We start from the raw sequence: 23787 nt of genomic DNA, 5'->3' as shown, positions 1-23787 counted from the left end.
TACATCTGGTAATTATATTTATTCTTATGTGTGAGAGCGCCATGCATTTATACACTCGAGTATTTTTTTCACTTCAGGTTCAGGTAAGCAATGATGAGGTTGGACTGTGAAAAATTTATTGCTTTCAATTTTATTAAGTAAACATTTTCGAATTTCGAAGAAAAAAAATATTTAATTAATTTTTCGTTGAAAATTTAATTTTAAACAAAATAAAAAAATATTATTTTATTGAGGTAAAAATTTAAAAAAAATATATTTTAAAAATAAAAAAAATTAATAATATTTAAAAATTAGATCATAATTAATTAAAAATTTATTTTATAAAATTATTTTGATCAAATTTAATTTTTTCTTTTATTTAAAGTATTTATTATTTTTTTAAAATTAAATTAAATTAAATTAATTAAATTAAATTAAATTTTATTATTTTTTGTTAATAAATTTAAATATTTAAAAAAAATTAAAAATTAAAAATTAAAAAACAAAAATTAAAAATTAAAAATCAAAAATTAAATATTAAAATTAAAAATTAAATTAAATAATTATTTAAAATTAATTAAATAAAAAATTAATAAAAAAAATATAGTACAAAAGTATAGAAAAATACTTTATTTTTTTAATTTATTTTTTAAACTTTAATTTTCATTAAAAATTATTTTTAATTTAAAATAAAAATTTAAAAATTATTTTAAAATTAAATGAACAAATATAAAATTAATATTACTTAATTAATTTAATAAAAATTCTATAAATTAAAAAATAGGAAAATTAAAGCCAATAATTTAAAAGTTAATTAATTATTCATTAAAAATATTCAAAATAAATTAAATTTTGGAAGATTCTTGAATTTTAAATAATTTAATTTTTTTTAAATAATTAATTTTAATTTACCTTGACTTATTAATATTTAATTTCCTGTTTTTCCATGTCAATTATAATTATTTTAAAATTTTCGAGACATTAATTTCCCACACTTTGTATGTACACAAAAAATCAGTGCGTCAAGATTAAATTTTCAATTTTTTATTACCCTTTCCTTCGACGTGCAAATTGTCGGTTTTGTGCAAACTTGTGTTGGCAATAAATATAAATAAACAAACAATAACGAATAATTTCCTGCACCCACTATAATCGTAATCTTGCTGACGCCTCGATTAAATTTACGCGTTCGAAAAGGAAAGAGGAAGCGAAATTCACATATTTTCGCCCTGCCAAGCTAATCAAGTTGGAATGAATTTAATTCTACTTGGCATTATTTATTTTTGTGTTAAATATGACGACGCGAATAACTTGTATGGCTTTCCCATATATTTTTATATTTTATTAAAATAATTCATGAAGAGAGCAAGGGAAACGGTAGAGATGACGACGAAGAGCGTTAAATGGACCATTTTCTGACTAATTGACACGACTTCACGAACCATTTCATGCGAAGCACTGTCATGCCAGCACCTCTCGCCAAACCCACTACATTTTCTATCTGACGTGATTTTGTGCTGATGTTGATGATGATGTGGTTTTATTGGTAATAATATACTGCAGCAGCGAGTCTGTCGATGATTTTTTTTTTCGTTTCCAGATAAAATTCATTTTCATACGTGATGCCCGACTTTTATTAGCTTCTGTATAAAATTTCACGTTAATTACATAATTTGACTTGCAAATTAAAAATTTATTTATGGAACATATCAGTTACACACATCAACGGGAAAAAACACTGCAAATTCCCGAAATTGCAATTTTAATGCTGCAATGCATTTGAACGTGTATCATTTTTATTGATTTTTAGTCAATCCTAATTATTATTATAATTATACCCCATCATTCCTGTGTTTTTATAAATAATAATGACAAAATAACACAAAAATGTTAAATAATGGATAAATATTTTTCGCATGAAACAAAAACCGCCGCCGTGCTCGTATGTGTCGCTGATCGTCGGTGTCATGTCATTTTTGCGATAATAATTAACAAGCAAGAACAATTGAATTTCCTCTATGCGGGTAAAATTTGATTAAACATAATTTTTCTGTACTCTACTATAAAAAAATAAAAAAAATATTTTGCCACGTGTCTTGTCTGGACAAGGCCTTGTCAAAAATCGTAAAATTCAAAAACAACGAAAAATATTAAGATTTTTTTTTTTTGAACAACAAAGCACATTGCACATTGCTCCCGGCTGACAAATTAAACAATATACACCGAAAAAAGGGAGAAGAGAGCATTTCATAATAAGTTCTAAAGGCAAAAAAAAAATAATATTTAATATTATAAAAAATGCTAAGAGTCTTCTTTTATATTTTTAACGTTTTTGTCTTATTTTCATTCTTTTTCGTCTTTTATCTTTAACGATTTTTTTTCCAAGGGACCATATTTTTATTGTTATTATGATCGTCGAAGAGCAAAAAAAAGAAACTAAGCCGAACCAACAGAAAAAAACAAACAAAAGGTAGCTTAGATAAGTAAAATTAAATACCGAAAAAATAAAATAAAGAAAATACATCAAAGCCTCGTTTTAATGATGAAAAGAGTAAAAAAGAGAGAAAAAAAGCGGCGGAAAAATATTTTAACGCACGTACAATAAAAAAAAATATTTCGTTATCGACAAATCCGTTTCCGGTTTTTACGAGCAATATTCAGTCAATAAATGGCCATAAAATGTTCTCCTTGAATGTCGCATCATTATTATCTTATCGCATCAACGAATTGATAAAAGATACAGGAGGATGGGAATAAGAAAAAGAAAATTTGTATAAAGCTGAAGCAGGAGTTGAAGAAGAAGACACATGTAAAGCACACAAAAGGGAATAATATTTCCTGAGCCATAACTGTTATCATTATACATTACATTACACAAAATGTTGTATGCACAAGTCTTCCTATGTGTCTTTAGCTGAAACTTTTTCCTTGCCGCGTGTGATATTGAGCTGTGCCATACACTTTTGACGTAAATAAATAAAATAAAGTACATAAGTGGTGAAATACTAATACATGATACATCACGTCACATCACACACAAAATATCGTTCCTGAAAATTGGGGGAAATTTGTGTTTTGTAATTTTTTAAGTTGCGAGTTGTAATTTGAGTTGAAAAAAAATTAAAAAAAAATTAACAAATAAATTTTTAATTTAAAATTTATAATAATATATTTAATAATTCAAAAAAAAAAACATAATTTTCTGTAAATTTTATTTTTATTTTAATTATTTAAATTTTTATTGAATTTAAATTTTATTAATAATTCATTTTAAAAATTTAGAACAAAAATATATAATTTTTTACTAAATTATTTAGGTAATTTAAATTCAATTTTTTTAAATTTTTATAACTTAAAATTTTGTTAAAAAACTTTCATTGAATTTTTTATTATTTATTTTAATAATTTTTTTTAAACAAAAAATGAACAAAAATAAATATTTGTGAAAAAAATAATTTTTAATATTATTTTAAAAATTTTAGATATTAAAAAAAATAAATTTGGTAATTCCAGTAATTAATTAATTATTTCTATTTTTTTTTTAATTTTCTATAAATTGAGTTTTCATCATAATTATTCAATTTTTTATTTAATTAAAATTTTATTAGGTAATCATTACAAAAAAATATGAATTCTACTAATTTTCAAATATTTTTTTTTTAACTTTTTTACAAAGTCTTCATTAAATTATTTTTTTAAAAAATGTATAATTTAACAATTTTTAAATATAAAAAAATAAAATAATTTATTTAAATATTTTTTAAAATTAATAATTCTTTAATATTCTTATGAAAAGAATTAAAAAATAATTTAGTTTTTTTTTCAATTATTTTATTTTTTTTTTCAAATTATAAAAAAAAATATTTTATAAATAATTATTAAGTTTAAGTTTATTTAAAATAAAATAAATATATTGATTTGTTTTAAAATGAAAAATGAAATTATAAAAAATAAATCTTAATATAAATTATAAGAAAATATGAAAAAAATGTTCGATCCTTAACATATTTTTTTAATTAAAGAAGATTCCTCATTATGCAAAACGTTAATTTATTACAATTTATCAGCAAATGTTGCTTCTCAAGTATGTAACAAAACAAAAAAAAAAAAAAAAAAGAAAATGAGATCTAAATTCAAGTTTACTCTTGTTAGATTATAATAAATAATAGCATATGGGAATTACTTGAACCTGAAGGCATCAAGTTGGTACACACAAAACTGGTTCCACACACAGTCACTCTCTCTCTTCTCTTCTCTTGCTGCGTCAACACACACTGCTGAAGACATATCACATATTTAAGTGGTTTTCCAGTATCATAAATATTACAATTATAATATACAAAATAAGTTAAACTAGTTTCTGATGTTATATTTGCATAAAATATGTTCCTCATAGCAGTTTAAAATACTTTTTCCTCTGAAATTTTGTGATGAGAGCTGCCATATCATTGTTTATTAAATTTCTCATTTAATTTTTTTTTCTCATGAAGGATATATTAAACAGAGCATCCCATTTCATCAATTATCTTTAAAACTTCAGGTACTTTCGGTAATAATTTAATGAATTTCCTGCATTAACTTTTCACTTGATACGTGAAATTTTTGTTGTGCACGATCAATAATGTGAATCTCGTTAGCGGATTACATACGATTGCATAAGCATATCTTTTTGGTACATTAATTACAATGTAAAATTAAAATAATTTAATATTGCCACTAAAATTCTGCTGTAGCGAAACGCAACGAAACGACATAATTTGCGAACGTAGGAATGGAGAATGAAGTTATTTCATGCATCGTGAGCAAAGTTCTTCGGATGAAATTATTTTCCTGATTAAATTTTATGGCATCGTCGTATAAAAGTCACTTTTGGCAAGGAAGATTTATGATTTTTATGCATTTTTCGGGTGATGGAATGCCTGCGATGGTGCTTTTAAAAGGCGGCGTGGGATTAAAGGGAAAAGTTTAGCAAGGAAATTAACTTTTTCTTTCTTATTCTTCGGTTGAAATGAAAATTGGACCAGTGCACATTTTAAAATTTCTGCAAATGTCTGAGAATCATTTTAAAACTATATTTAGGATATTTAGACCCTAATTAGTTGTTTAAGATGAGAAAAATTAAATTGACCCAATGCACAAACATATTAATTAACATGAAATTTTTATGAATGTGCATTGGGTCAATTTAATTTTTTTCATGTCAAATAGCTAATTAGGGTCTAAATATCCTAAATATAGCTTTAAAATGATTCTCAGACAATTCCAGACATTTTGAAATGTGCATTGGGCCAAATTTTTCACCCACACAAAATTTTATCTTTTCCAATATTAACAGACAACCTGTCTTAAATCTAAATCTGCTGATAAAATTTAATGCATGTGCGTTCTAATTTACCACAATTAGGCGTCTGGTTATCATGTTCACATGACGACGATGCGTTGCGTAGGTAGCTCCACAAATTCAACACAAACAAGATAAAATAATTTCCCAAAAACTGTCGGAAAAATGAACAACTAAAATTTTGATCATGTACTAAAAGCGAAAATGGACAGCACTCGCCCTAGCTTATGTGAATTTGTGGCTATGATATTTTAATCACATTGTAGGTCATTGGTCACGTTCCATTTAATTTATTATTTGGAAAATATTGATCTATTGACGATTCAACGGCAGCAACTGATACTCTTTGGCAGCACAAAAAAAAATAAAAAAATATTTACACTTGCATACAAATGAGGTAGGTATATTTTAATAATAAATGAAATGAATTTATGAAAATATAAAAAAAAAGTAAATTGCCATTAATATTTAATCAATTTCCGAAATGATTATTAACATGACAACATTCCATGCTTCTGAACAATCTTTCCTCTTAACATTCCTCTGTTCGTTCCCTATTTTCGTTCTTCTTCGTTTTTTTTCTGTATTATCATTATTTTTTTATAATATTGCCAGAGCGAACCAGAAAACCAGATACCAGCCTTGACTGTAGTCTTGGCTTGCTTGCGTTAAACAGACATCGTCGTCTACATAATATTCATATCTCAAGGTGCTGAATATTGGAGTACAGAGAAAAAAAAATACAAATTTATATTTTGTACATATATGGAAAGTAAAGCAAGCTTGTTGTTGTTGCCGTTTGCTGTACACTTTAAAAAATAATAAAATATGCATGAAAGATACACACAAAAGTCTGTTTCGACGTATAATGAAAATAATAGGCAAGTACTTTAAATAAATCATATAAAATTTGATCATTTATTGAGATAACGAGCGTCATTTCAGCCGCATGTGAGGAGAGAGAGTACTTGCCACAAAGAGAGATATGATTACGGAATAAATTTGGCCACAGACACACAACTCTCTAATAAATAAAAATTTTGGTTTTTTATTCTTGATGGCGCATAAAAAATAAATAAAACTTTACATAAATGCGCTCGATAAAAAAAAATTGTACCAAAAAAAAAATCGATGAAAAGTTCAGACGATTTTTTTTTTATTGTAAATAAAATAAAAATGATATCACAAAAAAATAATCTGCTGCTTAACTGAGGTAATAATATTTAAAAAAAATGCAGTAAAATAAAGTTTCATCTTTTAATATTAATTTAATGACTCATATATATTCATTAATGTAAACATTCGTTTACTTATTTTTTTTCTTTGGAATTTTTAAAATTACAACGAAACTCGAATAAAAATAAATAAATAAATAAAATAGTTACCGGTAATTGGTATTGTTGTCAGTTGTAATGAAGAAGCCAGTAATTAAGAGAATTACCATAAATATTAATAAATATGTTCCAAGAGCAAGGTGAAGGAAATGACGTCAACACGCGATGGATAGGGGCAATGAATTAATTTTTAAAATGTTTTTGTCGAACATAAGGGCATTATTAAATATTAAGATAAAATCTGATACAGTTGGTGCTTTTCTGAGACATGTTCACTATATAGAAATGGGAGGAGACGACTGGTTAATGTAATAATGGCAAGCCCGTGTCGTAAAAGGTTTCGACGATGGAGGTCTTAATTTTTTTTTTCAAAAAGTGACAAGATCGAATTTCTGCTATAAAATTTATGATTTAATTTTAAATTGACATGGTTCTTGTTTTTTTTTTGTTTTTATTTTTCAACATTTTTTTTTTTTGTTAATAAAAATCTTTTTTGTGAATATTATTTTTAACGTATTCAGATATATTTAAATTAATTAACAAAATTAAATTAAATTAATTAAAATAAATTATTTAGTTTAATTTATTTAATAAATAAAATTTTTTATTATAATTTTTTTAATAAAATTAAATTATCTGTTTAAAAAAATAAATTATTTTAATTTTTAAAAAATTATTTTATTAATTTTTATAAATTTAATTTTAATAAATTATTTAATAAAAAATTTTAAAAAATTAATTTTTAATTAAATTTAAAAATAAATAAATTTAAATGAAAAACTATTTAAAAAATAAATTATTTTAATTTTTAAATTAAATTTAAAAAAAAATTTTTTATTAATTTAATTAAAAAATTTTATTTTAATAAAAAATTTTAAAAAAAAATTTAAAATTAATTAAATAATTAAATAAATAAATTTAAATGAAAAACTATTTCAAAAATAAATTATTTTAATTTTTAAATTATAAAATTTTTATTAATTTAATTTTAATAAATTATTTAATAAAAAATAATTAAAATAAAACAAAATAATTTATTAAATAATTAAATAAATTTAAATAAAAAAATAAATTTAATTTAATTTTTTTAATTTTTAAATTAATTTTTATTAAAATATGTTTTAAAAAAAAAAAAATTAAAAAAAATTAAATTAATTTAATTATTATTATTTTAATAAATTAAAATTATTTAATATTTTTTAAATTAATTTTTTTTCTTTAGGTACCTAATTTATTAAAAAAAAATAAATTAGGTATTTTAAATAAAAAAAAATTAAAATTAATTATAAAAGTCATAAATTTTATTAAATAAATCTAAAAGCATTTTTCGCTCGTATATCATTTTAATTTATCTTTAATATAATGAAAAGGTAAAACCCCAAAATTATTATTTAAAAAATCTTTAAAATGCCGTAAAATATATTACACATAAAAGAAAATTTAAAACATTAATTAGATGAATAAAAAAATAAATTATAAAAATTTTCCCATTAAAAAAATCTCAAAACTGCCAAACAATTGAGTTCATAAATTAAACAACTTTTACTTTCCGCAATTCCTGCAATCCATCACAAGGAACACGTTTCGCACAAACTCAAGTTAATTGTTGCCACAAATTTCCCAGAATACCCCTTTTTGTTACACGCGAGAGAGAAAAACCAACACCAATCAATGTACCAATGTAGACGGTCATAAATTATGGAAAAACTTCGTTATTAATTATAATCAGTGCTAATATAATTAACTGTTGTCACGGTTCAATGAAGAATTGTTTCTCGTTTCGCAAGAATTGTGCGCGTACGATGATGACTGCTTAGCGATAACATAAATATGTATTTTTCATTTTTGTTTCAAATCAAAGCGCCGCGCACGAGATGAGGAAGATTTTTCGCTAAATAATTCATTTTTATTAATAATTCAGTGTCTCTTTTTATTTTATTTTTTTATTATTTTGTAACGGGCACGACAACGACGCGCGCGAAATAAATGATTGATGAGCGGAATGTAAAAATCGTTATCGGATCAAAAATTGACGTTGCGTCTGATAAAAATTTCATTTCGAGCAATTGGGAATAAAAGTTTTTTTTTTCGTCGTCGTCGTCGTCGTCGATAAAATTTATCATGGAGTACGTGACGACGCCCGAGCGATGTATTGAGGAAGGTGAGTACGAATTGAAAAGATTATTATTAATAATAATAAAAGTCTAATAAATTATGTCATTATGGTGTTAACTTTTTTTCGTACGTTTTTTTTCTGGAGCGAACTAAATATATGGCAAGAATAAGTTATAACAGTTTCTTTTTTGAGTCAATTTAGGAAACCAAAAAAAAAAACGAGAAATAAAAGCATAGTCGAAAACATATTTATGCGAATATAAATAACATACTTTGTACTTATAATCCCTTATAGACATCATTGAATACGTGATTGGAAGATTTTATTCGTCTTCTTTAAACCTTTTTTTTCACTTTATTTTTTTTTTCGCCATCTACTTGAATGTTGTAATAATATTTTACTCAGTACTTTTTTATTCGTTAAATTGTAAGCAAACGCTCGTTCACTCGCTTTTATTCATTACACGAAACCGCTACTTAAGACATGCTCCGCGCTTTTCACAATATTTGTTGTGTTGAGCTCCACAGGAGATTTTCCTTTCTTTCCGTTTTTCTTCCCTTCATTTTTCGCTGAAGTTATCTTCAAAGCTCTATTTTATCGTGTTTTAAGGAATTTTTTGGTGAAAATTGTCATTTTGGGAAGTTTTTTGTCTGTATTGATTTTTACAATTTTTATTTTTTAATAATAATTTTTTTATTTTAAATTAAATTAAATAAAAATATTTTAAAAAATAAAAAAATATTTTGTGCAAAAGAAAAAAATTATTTTTAATTTTTTTAAATTTATTAAATATTTTTTTTATATTCAAAAAAAATATAAAATATGAAAAAATATATTTAAAAAACTTTTAAAAAAATATTTTATTTTATTAAAAAATATTATGTTAAAGAAAAAAAATAGAAAACATTTAAATAAAATAATTAAGTTTTAAAAATTTACATAATTCTCTCCAAAAATTTTATTTTTTAAAACTAAATTTTTTCTCATCGTCAAATATTTTAATTTATTTATTTAATTTTTTTTGTAAAGTTTTTTAAATAAATTTAAATTAAATAAAAAATAAAGAATTCGTTAAAAAATAAAATTAAATAAATTTTAATTAAATCTTAAAAAATCTGATGTTCACGAAAAATAGAAAAAAAAATTTTTAACAATTTATCAACAGTTTGTTTTTTCATAAATTATTTTTTGTATCTGAATTTTTTGAAATTTTTTAATTAAAAAAATTAAATCTTTAAAAAAATTAATTAAAATTAATTTAATTCAAGAAAAAATCTAAAAATTTTATATTTTTTTTATAATTGTGACAATTTTGCTAAATATTTTAATTGAAAAAAAAAAATTAATAAATTTAAAAAAAATAAAATGCGCTTTAAATCTCTATTTTTTTTCACATCGGCTCTAAATCCCGAATTTTTTTTCCATTTTATTATTTAAAGGAAAAAAGATTTTTGTGCTATTCCTCGTTAGCTAACTGTAAGTAACCGCCAAACGCCCGCCCGCTTAATGCCAAGCACTCACTCTGGTTTACTCCATTCTCTTTTTTATTTTATTTTTTGATTTAATGTAAAGGAAACACGAAATTTTTCTTTATTTTTTTGGCGTGAAATGCGTGGAAAAGAAAATTTATAAGCGATTTAAAGGAAATTTATGGCGCCAAATCGAAATGGAAACGTACCAACATAAATTCATATTATTATTTTAACTAAAAACGATTGTTTCGTTACGCGCAAAAGGCAATTGCAATTCGTTCTGTATTTTCTTCTCCTTCTCTGCTACATTCACAGAACACACAATCTCGGTTTTTATCCTTGAAGGTTAATTTTTCCATTTATTTTTAATGGGTTTGCCATGAGAACGTGATTAAAAAAGTGAAATAAAGCGTGGCGAATTCTCGCATTAAATTCCGACTGACCTTCGAGAGTTTCGCTAGAACAGTAGGCTCTCAAGTTTCAAGTGACGTGATGAGATCATCGAAAAAAAATTATAATATTCAATAAAATTGCAACCGAAACTGCAACAAAGCGTTTCAAAACAATAAAAAAAAATTCTGTCTGAGTCACAAGGTTCTATTAATATCTTTAATTTCATCAATAAATCAATAAGATGAAAAAAAATCGTCACGGTGACTAAATTTCAAATAATAAAAAAAATTAATAAACATCAGTTTTAATGATACAAAGCGGCGGGCGACACAAAACACGAACGGAACAACAACAACAACAAAAAAATGTCTCTAATGAACCATACACTCAAAAGTGATGAACCTTTGACATTGAATGCGCATTATTTTATAACAGTAATATTAAATGGTACAAATTACCGTAATGTACGAACATCGATATATCGACGTGTATATCAAAAGAGAGAAGCGAAAAAAAAAATAAATAAATAAAACTGTAACAGACAGTAAACGACATTTGAAATTCTATTTGAATTCCAATCACATATTTTATATTATTGATCATGCTTTATTTTTACTTTCGTGTTATTACTGAACGAAAATTACGTGCGTGGCTTCACTTATTCAGCTAGACTTGGCGCACTACTCGATTTATAATTATATTTATTATTAAATGCGGTGCGTTTGCTATTTTTGCAGCCAAAACAAAAAAATGACTAAGCTTTTATCTACTTTCCTCAGGCTAAATGTTCGATGAGTGTTTTAATTTATTTTATTTTATTTATTTATTTATCTCTCTTTCCTGCATTTGTAATTTTTTTTTTCAAATTTTTAATGAGTTTTGGTGATTAAAAAAATAATTCTCTATTTTTGCTCTATTTGAGTCAATTTAATCTCCTATTGGTATTTGGCATGGCAACGAATACAGTTCATAATTTAACAATTGAATGACTTTCATCCTCCTACAATCCTTTTTGGTTGCGGAAAAATTCGGTAAAAGCATTTTTGTGATAATCTAATCATATGTAGAGAATCTTTTGAAAGTCGAATTTTGAGTAGTAGGCCACAAATCGTTCTCCCCCACAATAATAGATTTATAGAGATTTTGATCTACTATGACGCACACGTGATGAGTTTTTTTGCCTTTGTATATTTTTTTTAGATTTTTTTTTTTGTATTGAGAAATTTATTAGAAGATTTTTTAATGTCTGTCGGTTGAGTTTAAAAACATCTTGTTTAATACATGATTTTAAATTTTTTTTCAAAAATTTTACAATTAAAATTTTTGTGGTTTTTAATTCAATTTAAAAAAAAAATTAAATTTAATTTTATTTTAAATTTTTTTTTTAAATTAATTTTTTTTAAATTTTTAAAAAAAATTTTAATTTTTTTTGCTTTTTATTTAATTTCTAAAAATATTTGGCATGGCATTAATAATAATTTAACAATTGAATAACAATTTTTTGGTAAATAATTTCGGAAAATTATTCGGTAAAAAAATAATTTTAATTTAAAATAAAAATAATTTATAAATTTAGAATATTTTTAAAAATTTTTAAAACACAATAATTTTAATTAAAATTGCATTAAATATTTTAAATTTTTTAAATTTTTTTTTTGAATTGAAAATTATTATACGAAGATTTTTTAAAATATTTTTATAAATCTTTTTAAAAATTTTCAATTAAATTAAAAAAAAAAAAAAATTTAAAAATCAATTTTTTAATTTTAATTAAATTTTGTATTATAAAAATTTTTTATTTTAATAAAAGTTTTGATTTCAATTATTTTTTATTTAAAAATTAAAATAAAAATATTTAATAAATTTTTATTTTTATTAAATTTTTTTTAAAAATTAATTTATCGGTTTTTAATTAAAAAAATTAAAAAATTAAATAAAATTTTGCATAAAATTATTTAAAATTTTTTAAAAAATTAAAAAAAAAAAGTTTTTTAAAATTTTCTATAAAAAACACGCCACTTCAGTTTTGCCTTTAAAAAAATAATATTTCGAAATAAAGATTTATTATTTTTTCTTAAAGATGAAAATTTTCATCAAAAAAAACTAACTAAAATTAAAAAAATTTTATTAAAAAATTAATTAAAATAATTAAAATAAAAATAAAAGGATATAATAATTTAAAAAAAAATTGAAAAATTAAAATAAAAATACATTATTTTTATAAAATCTTAAACTTTTTTATAAAAGTTGAAAATTTAAATTTGAGTCAAATAAAAATTATTTTAAAATTTAAATTAATTATTAAATTTAAATTGATAAATTAAATAAATAATGAAATTAAATAATAATTAATTAAAAATAAAAAAAATAAATATTTCACTGTTATGCTGTTATTTTAAAATATTAATTATTTTGCATTAATTTTTTTTTTCAAACTATTCAAATCAAAAACAAATATTTTTTAAAATTATTAAAAAAATATTTAAAATTTTATGTAAGAAAATATAAAATTTTCAAATAAATTCAAACAAACAAAAAATTTCACAAGAAACATTTTAAAAAATTGCCTCTGCCCTAAATCTCTTTTTGACAAAGATGTTAAAAAAAAAAAATAAAAATCAAAAGACGCTTATGTCAAACATAATTAATTCTGAGAAATCAACATTTTTTTCAACACAAATATGATGAAATGCCGCAGAAAAAGCAGATGTACTACTAGAATGAAAGAAAACTCACATAACATTGCGAAATAGACCATTCACAAACTACACGTTCATCATATTTTTTTTTGTTGTTCTGCTCTCTCGCCTCTTCGATAAGTTGCAAAAATATTTTTCTGTTCTATGAGGAGTGGGTGCATGTTTATTTAAAATTATCTAAAAACGAATTCCATTGGCATCATCTGTTTTTTGTTTACGTATTTATATTATTATTATTGTACATGTGATCAACTATGTATGCGTGCGAAGAAGACGTTGATGATGATGATGTTGTTATTTCAAACAAATATCGCGTCGCGCCGTATATTTAAGTGTATTAATATATATTCGCGCTAATAATTTGCGAATAATTTTTTAAACACAAGACACAATAATGGACTTGTCAGGTAATTGTTTAAAAATAATTGTTATTTTTGCGTCAAAAACAAATTAATAAACTGCGACTTAACACACTTTTTCGAGTGCAAAAAGACGTTCAAAGGCTGTTTTTCGAGTGCATTAGGTAATAAATACGAATAAAAATAATAATAATCGAGTCATGTGCCGCGCGAACGAAAAATTTTTGTTTGATCTTTTCATTATAAATACAAATTGCGTGTAAAAGTAAAAAAGGTTATTTAAAAATATGTTTTCTCTCGTAAACTTTTGGTATTTCATTCATGCCGCCGCTGCCGTTACCGCCATTCATTCATAAAAAAAATCGAAAAAATAAAAATTGTAAATTCGATGGAATGTCGCACCAATCGCGGGAAATTCCATGGAAATTTGTTTATTTTTTGTGATTTATTGATCCTCGTCTTTTGGTCTTTTGCCGAAAAGCGACAAATAAAAAAATTTATTAAAATGATCTTCGCAACGACAAATTTTATCGACATCGTCACATGCGTGTAAATTTGCGTTTCATACTAAAAAATGTATGTGACGCTTCACGACCATGAATACATATCACAAAATTTGTTGGCTGCGTGCGTGCGTGAAAAAAAATTTTTTTTTGACGTCGTCGGTGTTCAAAGTTTGAACGCTAAACAAATAAATAAAAATTGATAAGTTCCTCAAATATCAGTACACAACATAACAAGTCCATGTCATGAATAATAAGTTGGAATGTACTTTTTTTTTCTGGATAATCATAAATTTAATAATCAGTTCTTTGTTATTTTTTTTTTCGTGTTCTGTTATTATTAGATATTCACGAGATTAGATGGATCGATGGCTGGAGTAGAGCAATAAAATATCATTAAATTTACAAATATGAATCGATTATCGATCAATAATTCAACTGCTGAGTAATAATAATGTGTGATTGATTGATGTTGAATAGAAGTCATAAAAGTACGTTTTTTGTGGTGCCCAAGCGAGAACGAGTTGAGTAAGGCGACGGCATTTTTGTGGTGACAACTAGTTTTGTGTGGTTAATTTAAGATAAGCGGTCGATTTTAGTGGCCTCTCGTAAATTGAAATATATAACAATTTGGAGTGCAAAAGATAAGCGTTTTAATTAAAATTTTATTACGAAAACGTGATTTAGATTAAGCGCACACAGAACCTTTTTTCAATTAAGGAAGTGAACAATCATGCGTTGAGCATACTTTCGTGGAGGTCTGACTTGGAGATTATTTTTAAAAAAAAATTTAATACAAAGTAGCGAGAAAGGAAACTTCTTGAAAATGATCAAGATTATTAAAATTTTTAATATTAAATTAAAAATTTATAAAATTATTTATTTATTTATTTTTTATAATTTATTATAAAAAATATTATTTTTTAAATTATTTAAAATTTATTATTTTTTATTTTAAAATATTCTTGAAAAAAAAAATAATATTTATTTTAGTAAATTAATTAAAATAATTATTTTTTATTTAAAAATTTAATTAAATTTTAATTTTTATTTTTATTAAATTTAAAAATATTCTTTTAAAAACAGAATATTTTTAAATTTTATTCAAAATAATTGTTAAAATATAAATTTTTTAATTGAAAATTAGTTTTTATTATTTAAATAAAATTTGAAATAATTTTTTAAATATTTTTAAATTATTTGTTTAATTAATTCATAATAAATTATTTAAAATAAAAAACATTAAATTTTATATTTTAAAATGAAAATATTTTTTTAAATTTATTTTTTTTTTTAATTTTATGGAAATTTTTCAGACTGAATAAGCTTCAAAAGCTAAATAAACAAATTTTTCATATTTAAGTTACTTAAAATTAGTGCAAAATTAAGCTGCTTAAATTTAATGTTTAGCTTTAAATTGGTTCAGAAATTATCAAAAGGCTTAAAAATGTAAAAAAAAATGTTTGTTAATCCAATTTATGCAAATTTTCTGACATTTTATAATTTATAAGATCGCATTTTTCGAATTTAAGATGTTGTTTTTTTACAATTTTATGCTCATTGACTACCAAATTAGGTATTAATAGGTGTATTTTTAGACAAAAATGATAAGAAAGGCGCCACTTACAATATCTGTCACAATAAAATACACCTTTATTAGTCAAATATGTTTTAGTTTCGAGGCAATTATGTGAATTTTTACATATTTTAGGCTTTGATATTTTTTGGCGAAATTGAATTAAATTACGTTTTAAAACAAATATTAAGCCAAAAAGTCTTTCAAAATAAAAAAATATGTATTACAAAAATTGTTAAAATTAACTCAGAAATAAAAACAAGAGTTTTAGATCGATTAAATTTAGCAAAAATAAATACATATAATTTAATTATTAAATTTTTTTTTTAATAAATTAAAAAAATTTTAAAAAAAAAATTATTTAAATTTAAATAATTTAATTAAATTAAATAAAATGTTTAAATAAAAAAAACTTTTTAAAAATTTTTAATTATTTAATTTTTGCATTATTTATTACATATTATTATTTAATATTTAATTTTAATTATTTTTATTATTTAATTAAATTAAAAAATTATTAAAATAATTAATTAAATAAAATTAAATTAATTAATTAAATTTTTTTAAATAAAAATAATTATAAAATAATTGTTAATTTTTATTAATTAAAATATTATTTTTTATTTAATTTTTTTTTAATTAAAAAAATTAATTTATTATTATTTGAGCTAATTTTGATAAAATTTAATGAAATAATAAAAAAAATTAATTACATACTTTTCAAACAAAAAATTCTTTTAAACCTCGAACTTTAGACCCTATTCACCTAAAAAACATCAAACCCAAGGCAAAAAACCCCCTTCACACCAATTCTCATACCAATTTTCCCAAAATAGACGTATTTTTTCATCTCTTTAATTAACTACCCATTGATCAAAAACTGACCCGTGACAAGTTCACTCCGGATATGGTGCGACACTCCACAATTGACATGACAACAGACACAAAAAAAATCGACAATGAGCAAAAAAAAATGTACTTTGTAATTATATAAAGTTAATTTACGAAACTTGAGTCATGTTCTTTTCCTTATCTTTTGTACACATCTGTAACAAAGATGCATGTTTGTTCTACTATATCACAATCTTATCTTAATTAACATTGTAAATAGATTTGTCAATTAGAGTGACATTCTACGGCACAAACGTCTTACAAACGACTTTTATATAAAAAAAAAAGACAAAAAACTGCTATAAAAATGTTTTTTTAAAGATAACGTACCTGAAGTCGAGGTGCTTGTAGTTGTTGTTGTTGTTAGTTCTGCTCCGACTAGAATGAGACTAGTTATCAGCAAAAAAGCGCGATTTAATGATAATTTCTCCATTTTTTAATTGTTTTTATATTTTTTTAATTTAAAAAAAAAATCTTTTTTTTTTAATACGTCTTCATTTCACATTTCATATCTTCTTTTGTTATTTTTGTGCGAATCTTAACTGGTTTTTTTGTTTATTTTTTATTTTATTTATTTTGTAAGTCAACTTTTGCACAAACACAGCGCACAGCTTTTATTTATAAAATGATTTTTTTTTTCAGCACATACAGCAGCATCTGAGCAGCAACTTGAGGTTATGCCTGTTGTGGTGCGGGGTACACACACATTCATTAAAGAGCCATAAATTTTAATATTCTTTGATAATCGTTTTCTTCTAAAAGCGCAATTCACTATAAATCTGTACGATGGATAAATAAATTGGACTTTTTTTTTTTTTTTGGAGTATCACTCGTCGTCGTATATTGAAGTTGAAAAATTTATACTAAAGACGTGTTTATGCTCATTTTTTTTTGTAGTATTATTTTATTGTGTGTGCGGTTTCGAGTGTCTGTATAACTTTTCTTTTTGCTGTTTGTATTTAAATTTATATCTTCCGTAATAACAACTTCATTTGCTTTGCAAAAAAAAATTTCTTCGTAGGCTTTAACCTGAATGTAATAATAAATAAAATAATTTTCTCCTTTAAAAAGTTTATTATCTGGGCACTACCGAGTTATTTATCATGTTTCAACACTAATTTTCTCATTTATTAATCAAAAAAATGCCTCGGAAGATTAAATTTAATTTTGAGTCCTTTCCTGTCGTTTATTCTGACTTGACTTGAATAAATTGTCGAAAAAAAAACACCCAATTCAAATAAATATATTAAATAACATATAGATGATAATAATAGCAGAGTATCGATTTCTACGTAGATCTACAATTTCACGCGCTACAGTCCAGATATTTGAGGTCGATGTGCACGATCGATCACGTCGTTGGCTGTTGGCGTACGCTAATTGATGATATGAGATGTTCAATTAATCAAAAAATGTATCAGTTCTTTTGTTTTTTTTTTTAAAGTCAGATATATTCAAATTAAATTAAAGAACGCGACTTAATATTTTTTTATGAATTATTTTTTTAAAAAAATATTTTTCGGCGGTGAATTTTTTTTTAATAATTAATTACCAAGTAATTAAATTGCGTATTTTTTAATTATTATATATCTTTTTTTATTGTTTTTTTTTATTATTTTTTTCACACACGATGAAAGTTCTGTTCATTCTGTTTGTAGGTGTTCATATATATGAGCGTTTGTGAGATAAAAATTTTTTTAATAGCCACGAATACAAATTAAATGCGCTTAATTTGCATTAATGATACAAATAATTATTGCCAACACCTTCGATGATATGAGTGTTGTTCACCTTTTCACTCACTTTTAATTTTTATTTTATTTTTTTTTTTTTTGCATTTGTTTGTTTATTGATGTTGTTCACAATTTCCTTACTCAGCTTCTTCACACCTTTTAAAGTTTTTTTTTTTATTTTTTTTAGCTTAAATTCATTCACTTTAACAACTTATTTTTCTTTTTCTGTGTTTTTTTTGTGTATATCAAAATTAATATGAAAACACTCTTATAAATATTTTAGCAAGCAAAAAAAAAAGTGTTGCGACGATTTTTTTACATTTATTTTGTGTTAAGTTTATAAAATTTCTGCAATCAAAGCGGATTTTTGTTGTCGTACACATATGGAGGTACGAATTTTTGTATGAAAAATTTTTTTCTTTTGCAAACTGCTTGCTCTACAAGTGTGTTACACTATATAAAATTATTATAATAATATAACGCGAATACTATATATTGCTTAGTCAAAGTAGTGGCAAAGAGAAAAAAAAATATTTTTTTTTTTTTGTTAAATAACTTTGTAATGAAAGCGACACGACGCACGACGCGGGCAACAACAAGACAAGTCTGTATGCGACTGACTCGAAAACGCTACTAAAACCAAGTTTCGATAATTGTTTATTATTGTGTGTTCAGTTATATTTTTCGTGCACACCAGCTATACAGACACGCGCGGCGACAGACACAAACAAAAACCACTCACAACGACGACGACAGCAAAAAAAAACTGAATTTCTTTATAAATACAACATTTACTTTGTAGCGTACGCTAACCAACTAATATACTGACAACAACATGTTTTTTTATTATGTATGTCTATCATAACAAGAGTGTATTTTTGTTGGTAGTGTGTTGAATGGTGAATCAAGTGAAGACGAAAAAAAACACACATTTACATATAAAAGTGATCGTTTCGCGTATAAAATATATTTATGTGTGGCTGCGATGAAACAGTGTAATCTCAAGCATAAAATATTATTTTATGAAGATTAATGGATGTTACTTTACAGTTTTTTCGGCGGATGGCCTAGAAGTAGAAGAAAAAAGGATGAACGCGAATTTGTCGGCCATTAAAGGAAAAGCGCATCAAAAGTGAATGAGAATAAATTTTAATATAAATAGTTTTGAGAAAAAAAAATAATAATAAAATGGTTTATGTTTATCTCGGAACTTTGATGATGGATTTTTTAAAAAAAAAGTTTTTATAACAATTTTTATGTAAAAGTTGGAAATTTTTTTAATATTTTATGAAAAAAATCTGATCGCATAAAAAAACTTTTTTAAAAGGCTTGGTATTGAATGAAAAAAAAAATTATTGAGTTTTTTTAATGATAATTTGAGGTAAAAAATTTTTCTATAGTTTACATTTTTAAGTTAATAATTTAAAATATTTTTTTAACTTTTAACTTAGTGTAATTTTATTATTATTTTAATATTTTTTTTTATATAAAATCTTAAAAGAAAAAATTAAATTAGGTAAATTAAATGAAAAGAATAAAATTAAACTAAATAAATTTTAAAAAAATATATTAAAAATGAATTAATTAATAAATTATTAAACTTTATTTTTACATCTCAAAAATAATACAAAAATTATTTATATTCTTGAATTAAATATTCAGTTATTATTTATAATTTATTTGAAGAAATTAAAAATTTATTTTGGTATTATTTATTATACCATATATTTATTTTATTTTAAAATTATTTTAATAATATTTTTATTGAATAAAATTAAAAAATAGATTAATTAAATATTAAAAGAATTAAATTAAAATAAATTAACTATTAAAATTTAAAATTAATTAATAAATTGTTATTTTTTTAAATTTTTTATATTAATTAAATTATCATTAATTTTATTTTATTTAATTTATTATTATTTATAAAAATTATTTTATTTTATTAATTTATTTATTAAAAATTTTTAATATTAAAAAATAATTATTTATTTGTAATTTTAAAGTTACTTTTTTTAAATTTTATTAATATAATAAATATAATTTTATTTTATTTAATTAACTATTTTTGATTTTATTTAAAAATTTATTTTTATTATTATTTATTTATTAAAATATATTTTATTTTATTTTAAAATTAATTTAAAAAAATATATTATTTTTAATTATTTTTTTTTTGTAATTTAAAAGTAATTTTAATATTTTTTTATAATTAATTAAATTTACTATTTTTGGTTATATTTAAAAATTTATTTTAAATTAATTTCAAAAATTTATTTTTTTACAAATTAAATAAATTAATATTTTTATTTAAATACATTATGTTTAATTCAATTATTTATTTTATTTATTGAAATTTTAGCAAATTTTTACTTATTTTTTTTTAATTTTATACACAAAAGTAAAAAAAATATATTAAAATTTTTAATAAAAAAATTTAAATTTTAAAAATAAAATTATATTATAGATTTTAGTAGAAATTAAAGAATTTTTTTATTAATTTTAAAAATAATTAATTAATTAACAGAAAAATAAATTTTAAATTTAATTCAATAAAAAAAACTTTGTGAAGCACTGTCAATTAATCACACACAACGAAAGATGTTCAACTTTTTAAAACGACACATGCACAAAAATTATTTAAAATGTATTCGACCAACAACGTTGAGTGCCTTTAAAATTTCTGTACTGCCAAAGTGAAATGAGTTACTGACAAAATAAAATACAAAAAAAAAATATTGTTAACTCATCAAAAAAATACACTTACTTGGTATACATATATTGGCACAGAGAGATAAATAAATAAATGATTTATTTACAAAATAATTCGTTCCTATTTTTTTCTGCTGTTTGTTGTCTTAAATTGTTTTTTTTTTAAATTTTTTTCTGTATTTTTAACTTTGACTTGATCTGGCCCACGGGATAACTTCTCTAACGGTTTCTAGGTCACTATTGACAATAAATCTCTTTGACATAAATTTATGAATTTCTAGTTATTTTTTCTGCAAAAGTACTCATAAGAAGCATTATTACAAGATATAAATACCGTTCTTCCTTGAATATTACTTACAGATGTTGCCTATCTCTTCGTTACATATGTTTTTTTCTTTTTCAGGAAAAATTCGAAAAATGAATGATTCATTACCCATTCGATTTGAGTCAATGAATCGACTTCTGTTTTCGACTCGGCCCTTTTCTGCTATACGAATGAATTTTACATTAGTTAGTCATAATAATAATAGAGCTTGTCACACATGGCGAGTGTCTAAAAGGAATCTTTTTATAAATAAATGAAATATTTTTTAATAATAAATTTTTATCTATACCGGAGGTCTTTCAACATGTTTTCGTTGTTTTTTGCAAAAAGAAAGATAAGCTTTGTATGAAATAATAATAATAAATATCTTTGCGACAACGGACGACCTAGAGAAGAAAAAAAAATTCACAAACGGAGGACAGCTCAAGCAATTTGATTGATGAAATCATTATTCATACTTACCGCTCAATACATTTAATTTTATTATACGCTAATTTTTTATTATCATACTTACGATGAATGGTGTGCCATCAAGATTAAAGATTAAACAATAAGGTGCGTTGATGACGATAATGATGATGAAGGATCCATTTTCGCAATTGCTTTGTCATTTTCTCCAGTTTCAAATATTTTTTACGACACGAAAGTCATCGGTTTCCTCTTTCACTACTTTTTACGACGAAAAATTCGATAAAAATCGCAAATAAATAACTTTTTAAAATTTTCCAATCAAGATATAGAAAATAAATCAAAATATTGACCTTTTCTATAATAAATATTTTATTAATCTACTTGTTTGATTTTTAGATTTATTGAATATTTTTCACCCCCAGTTTGGATTGGATTGTGCCTAATGGAATTTTATCGATTAAAGTTTCCGAAAAATTTAAATAAAAAAAAAATTGACTGTCTGTCATTTCATCAATAATTCGTAAATAAAGCGCTCTAACAGCAAATATTTGTTCAAGAGTTTTTTTTTCTTTTTGGTTCAATACACACCCAAAATCCTATTAGACGAGAAAAAAACAGTAAAAGGCAGGCGAAACGGCAATTTAATACAAACCTAACAATATCGAGCAGAAAAAAAAATTAAATCACAATTTTAGTAAAAAATCTAACAATGAAAAGTTTTTCTATTTATTAATTGAATATCATTTCATGTTGTTTTTTTTTCTTTTTTTAATATATATCATATAATATAATTATATATATATTGTTCAATTTTTTCTTCTTCCATTTTTGTTGTTCAAATATTTATTGAGCTTAAGTTTCATTTATTTTTATTTTTTTTTATACATCGATGATTTTTCTCGATTTTTTACAATTCACATACATTTTTAATTTTTTTAAATAATTTGACAATCTTATATAATATATTTTATTAAATATATATATTTATATTAATTTACTATAATAGTCTTAAAATTTACAAGGATTTTAGGAGGAGGAGGGAAAAGTTATTTTTTTATTATTATATAATTATTTTTTTAAAAATGTGGGAGCGTTACATTGATTGGAAAGTAATAAATAATAAATTTAATTACAAAAAGTGTGAGTTTTGAAGGAAAAAGGTGTGTTTGGTGAGCAAAGGACATCAATTTATTTTCATATATTGGAAAAATTTTAGGGTGAGTAGAAAATAATTATTTAAATGGATTTTTTGATTTTTTTCGTTAATTAATTTTTTTTCGTATTTCTTCTCTCCTTAAACTCTAACTAAAGGAAGCTCTTCTTTTTTTTATTTATTTAATTTAATTATTATTAATTTTTTTTATACATAATAATATATATATATTTCACAAAAGTTAGAGTTAACAGTTAATATTTATCTTTTGTCTTAAATTTAATACAATTTTATACAATAACTTTATCTTCACTAAATTTACGATCTTATTTTAATTATATATGTATATAATTTAATTTTATATAACTTTTGCTCTATTGTTTATTATTTTATGCACATTGATCGCTTGTTTATTGTTTTCTATTAAGTTTTGCCTTGAATTTTGTTCCACGAATTTAATTCCATTACCTTGCAATTTGTCTTAAAATGATGATAGAAATTCGGTACGGAGCACCGAATAACGGAGCAGAATGAGAGAAAGACTATAACATGTGAAGAAAATTGATACGTATTATGTTTAGACTATCATTTTGCTTCAAACATATAAATATATCTTGTGAGTGTATGTGAATTTATTGTTTCAACAATTGTTTTATTTTATTATATTACGGATTGGGAAAAAGTTTTTTGTGTTGTTCTTGATGATGCGATGATGAGCGAATGTTGTTTAAGCTTTTATTATCTCCCTTATTCACTATTTTATTTTATGTGTTTATTGATCATTTGTGGC

The 23787-nt window shown here is 22.5% G+C and overlaps 1 protein-coding gene across 1 annotated transcript in view; it reads right to left on the bottom strand.

Annotated features, from left to right (window-relative positions):
* The window catches only part of LOC134832598 (uncharacterized), a 36842-nt gene extending 17844 nt beyond the window's left edge, over positions 1–18998 (bottom strand). Inside the window, exons 1-2 of the mRNA XM_063846684.1 lie at positions 18430–18998; positions 16994–17692 (exon numbers count right to left, since the gene is read on the bottom strand). Coding sequence (XP_063702754.1) covers positions 16994–17096 — 103 coding nt within the window. The 5' untranslated portion in view covers positions 17097–17692; positions 18430–18998. The remainder of the gene's footprint in view (positions 1–16993; positions 17693–18429) is intronic.
* Positions 18999–23787: the final 4789 nt, after the last annotated feature.

This window comes from Culicoides brevitarsis, chromosome 1 (assembly GCF_036172545.1).
Source record: "Culicoides brevitarsis isolate CSIRO-B50_1 chromosome 1, AGI_CSIRO_Cbre_v1, whole genome shotgun sequence".
In the NCBI taxonomy this organism is placed as follows: domain Eukaryota; kingdom Metazoa; phylum Arthropoda; class Insecta; order Diptera; family Ceratopogonidae; genus Culicoides; species Culicoides brevitarsis.
This window is presented reverse-complemented; position numbering and strand designations above follow the sequence as displayed.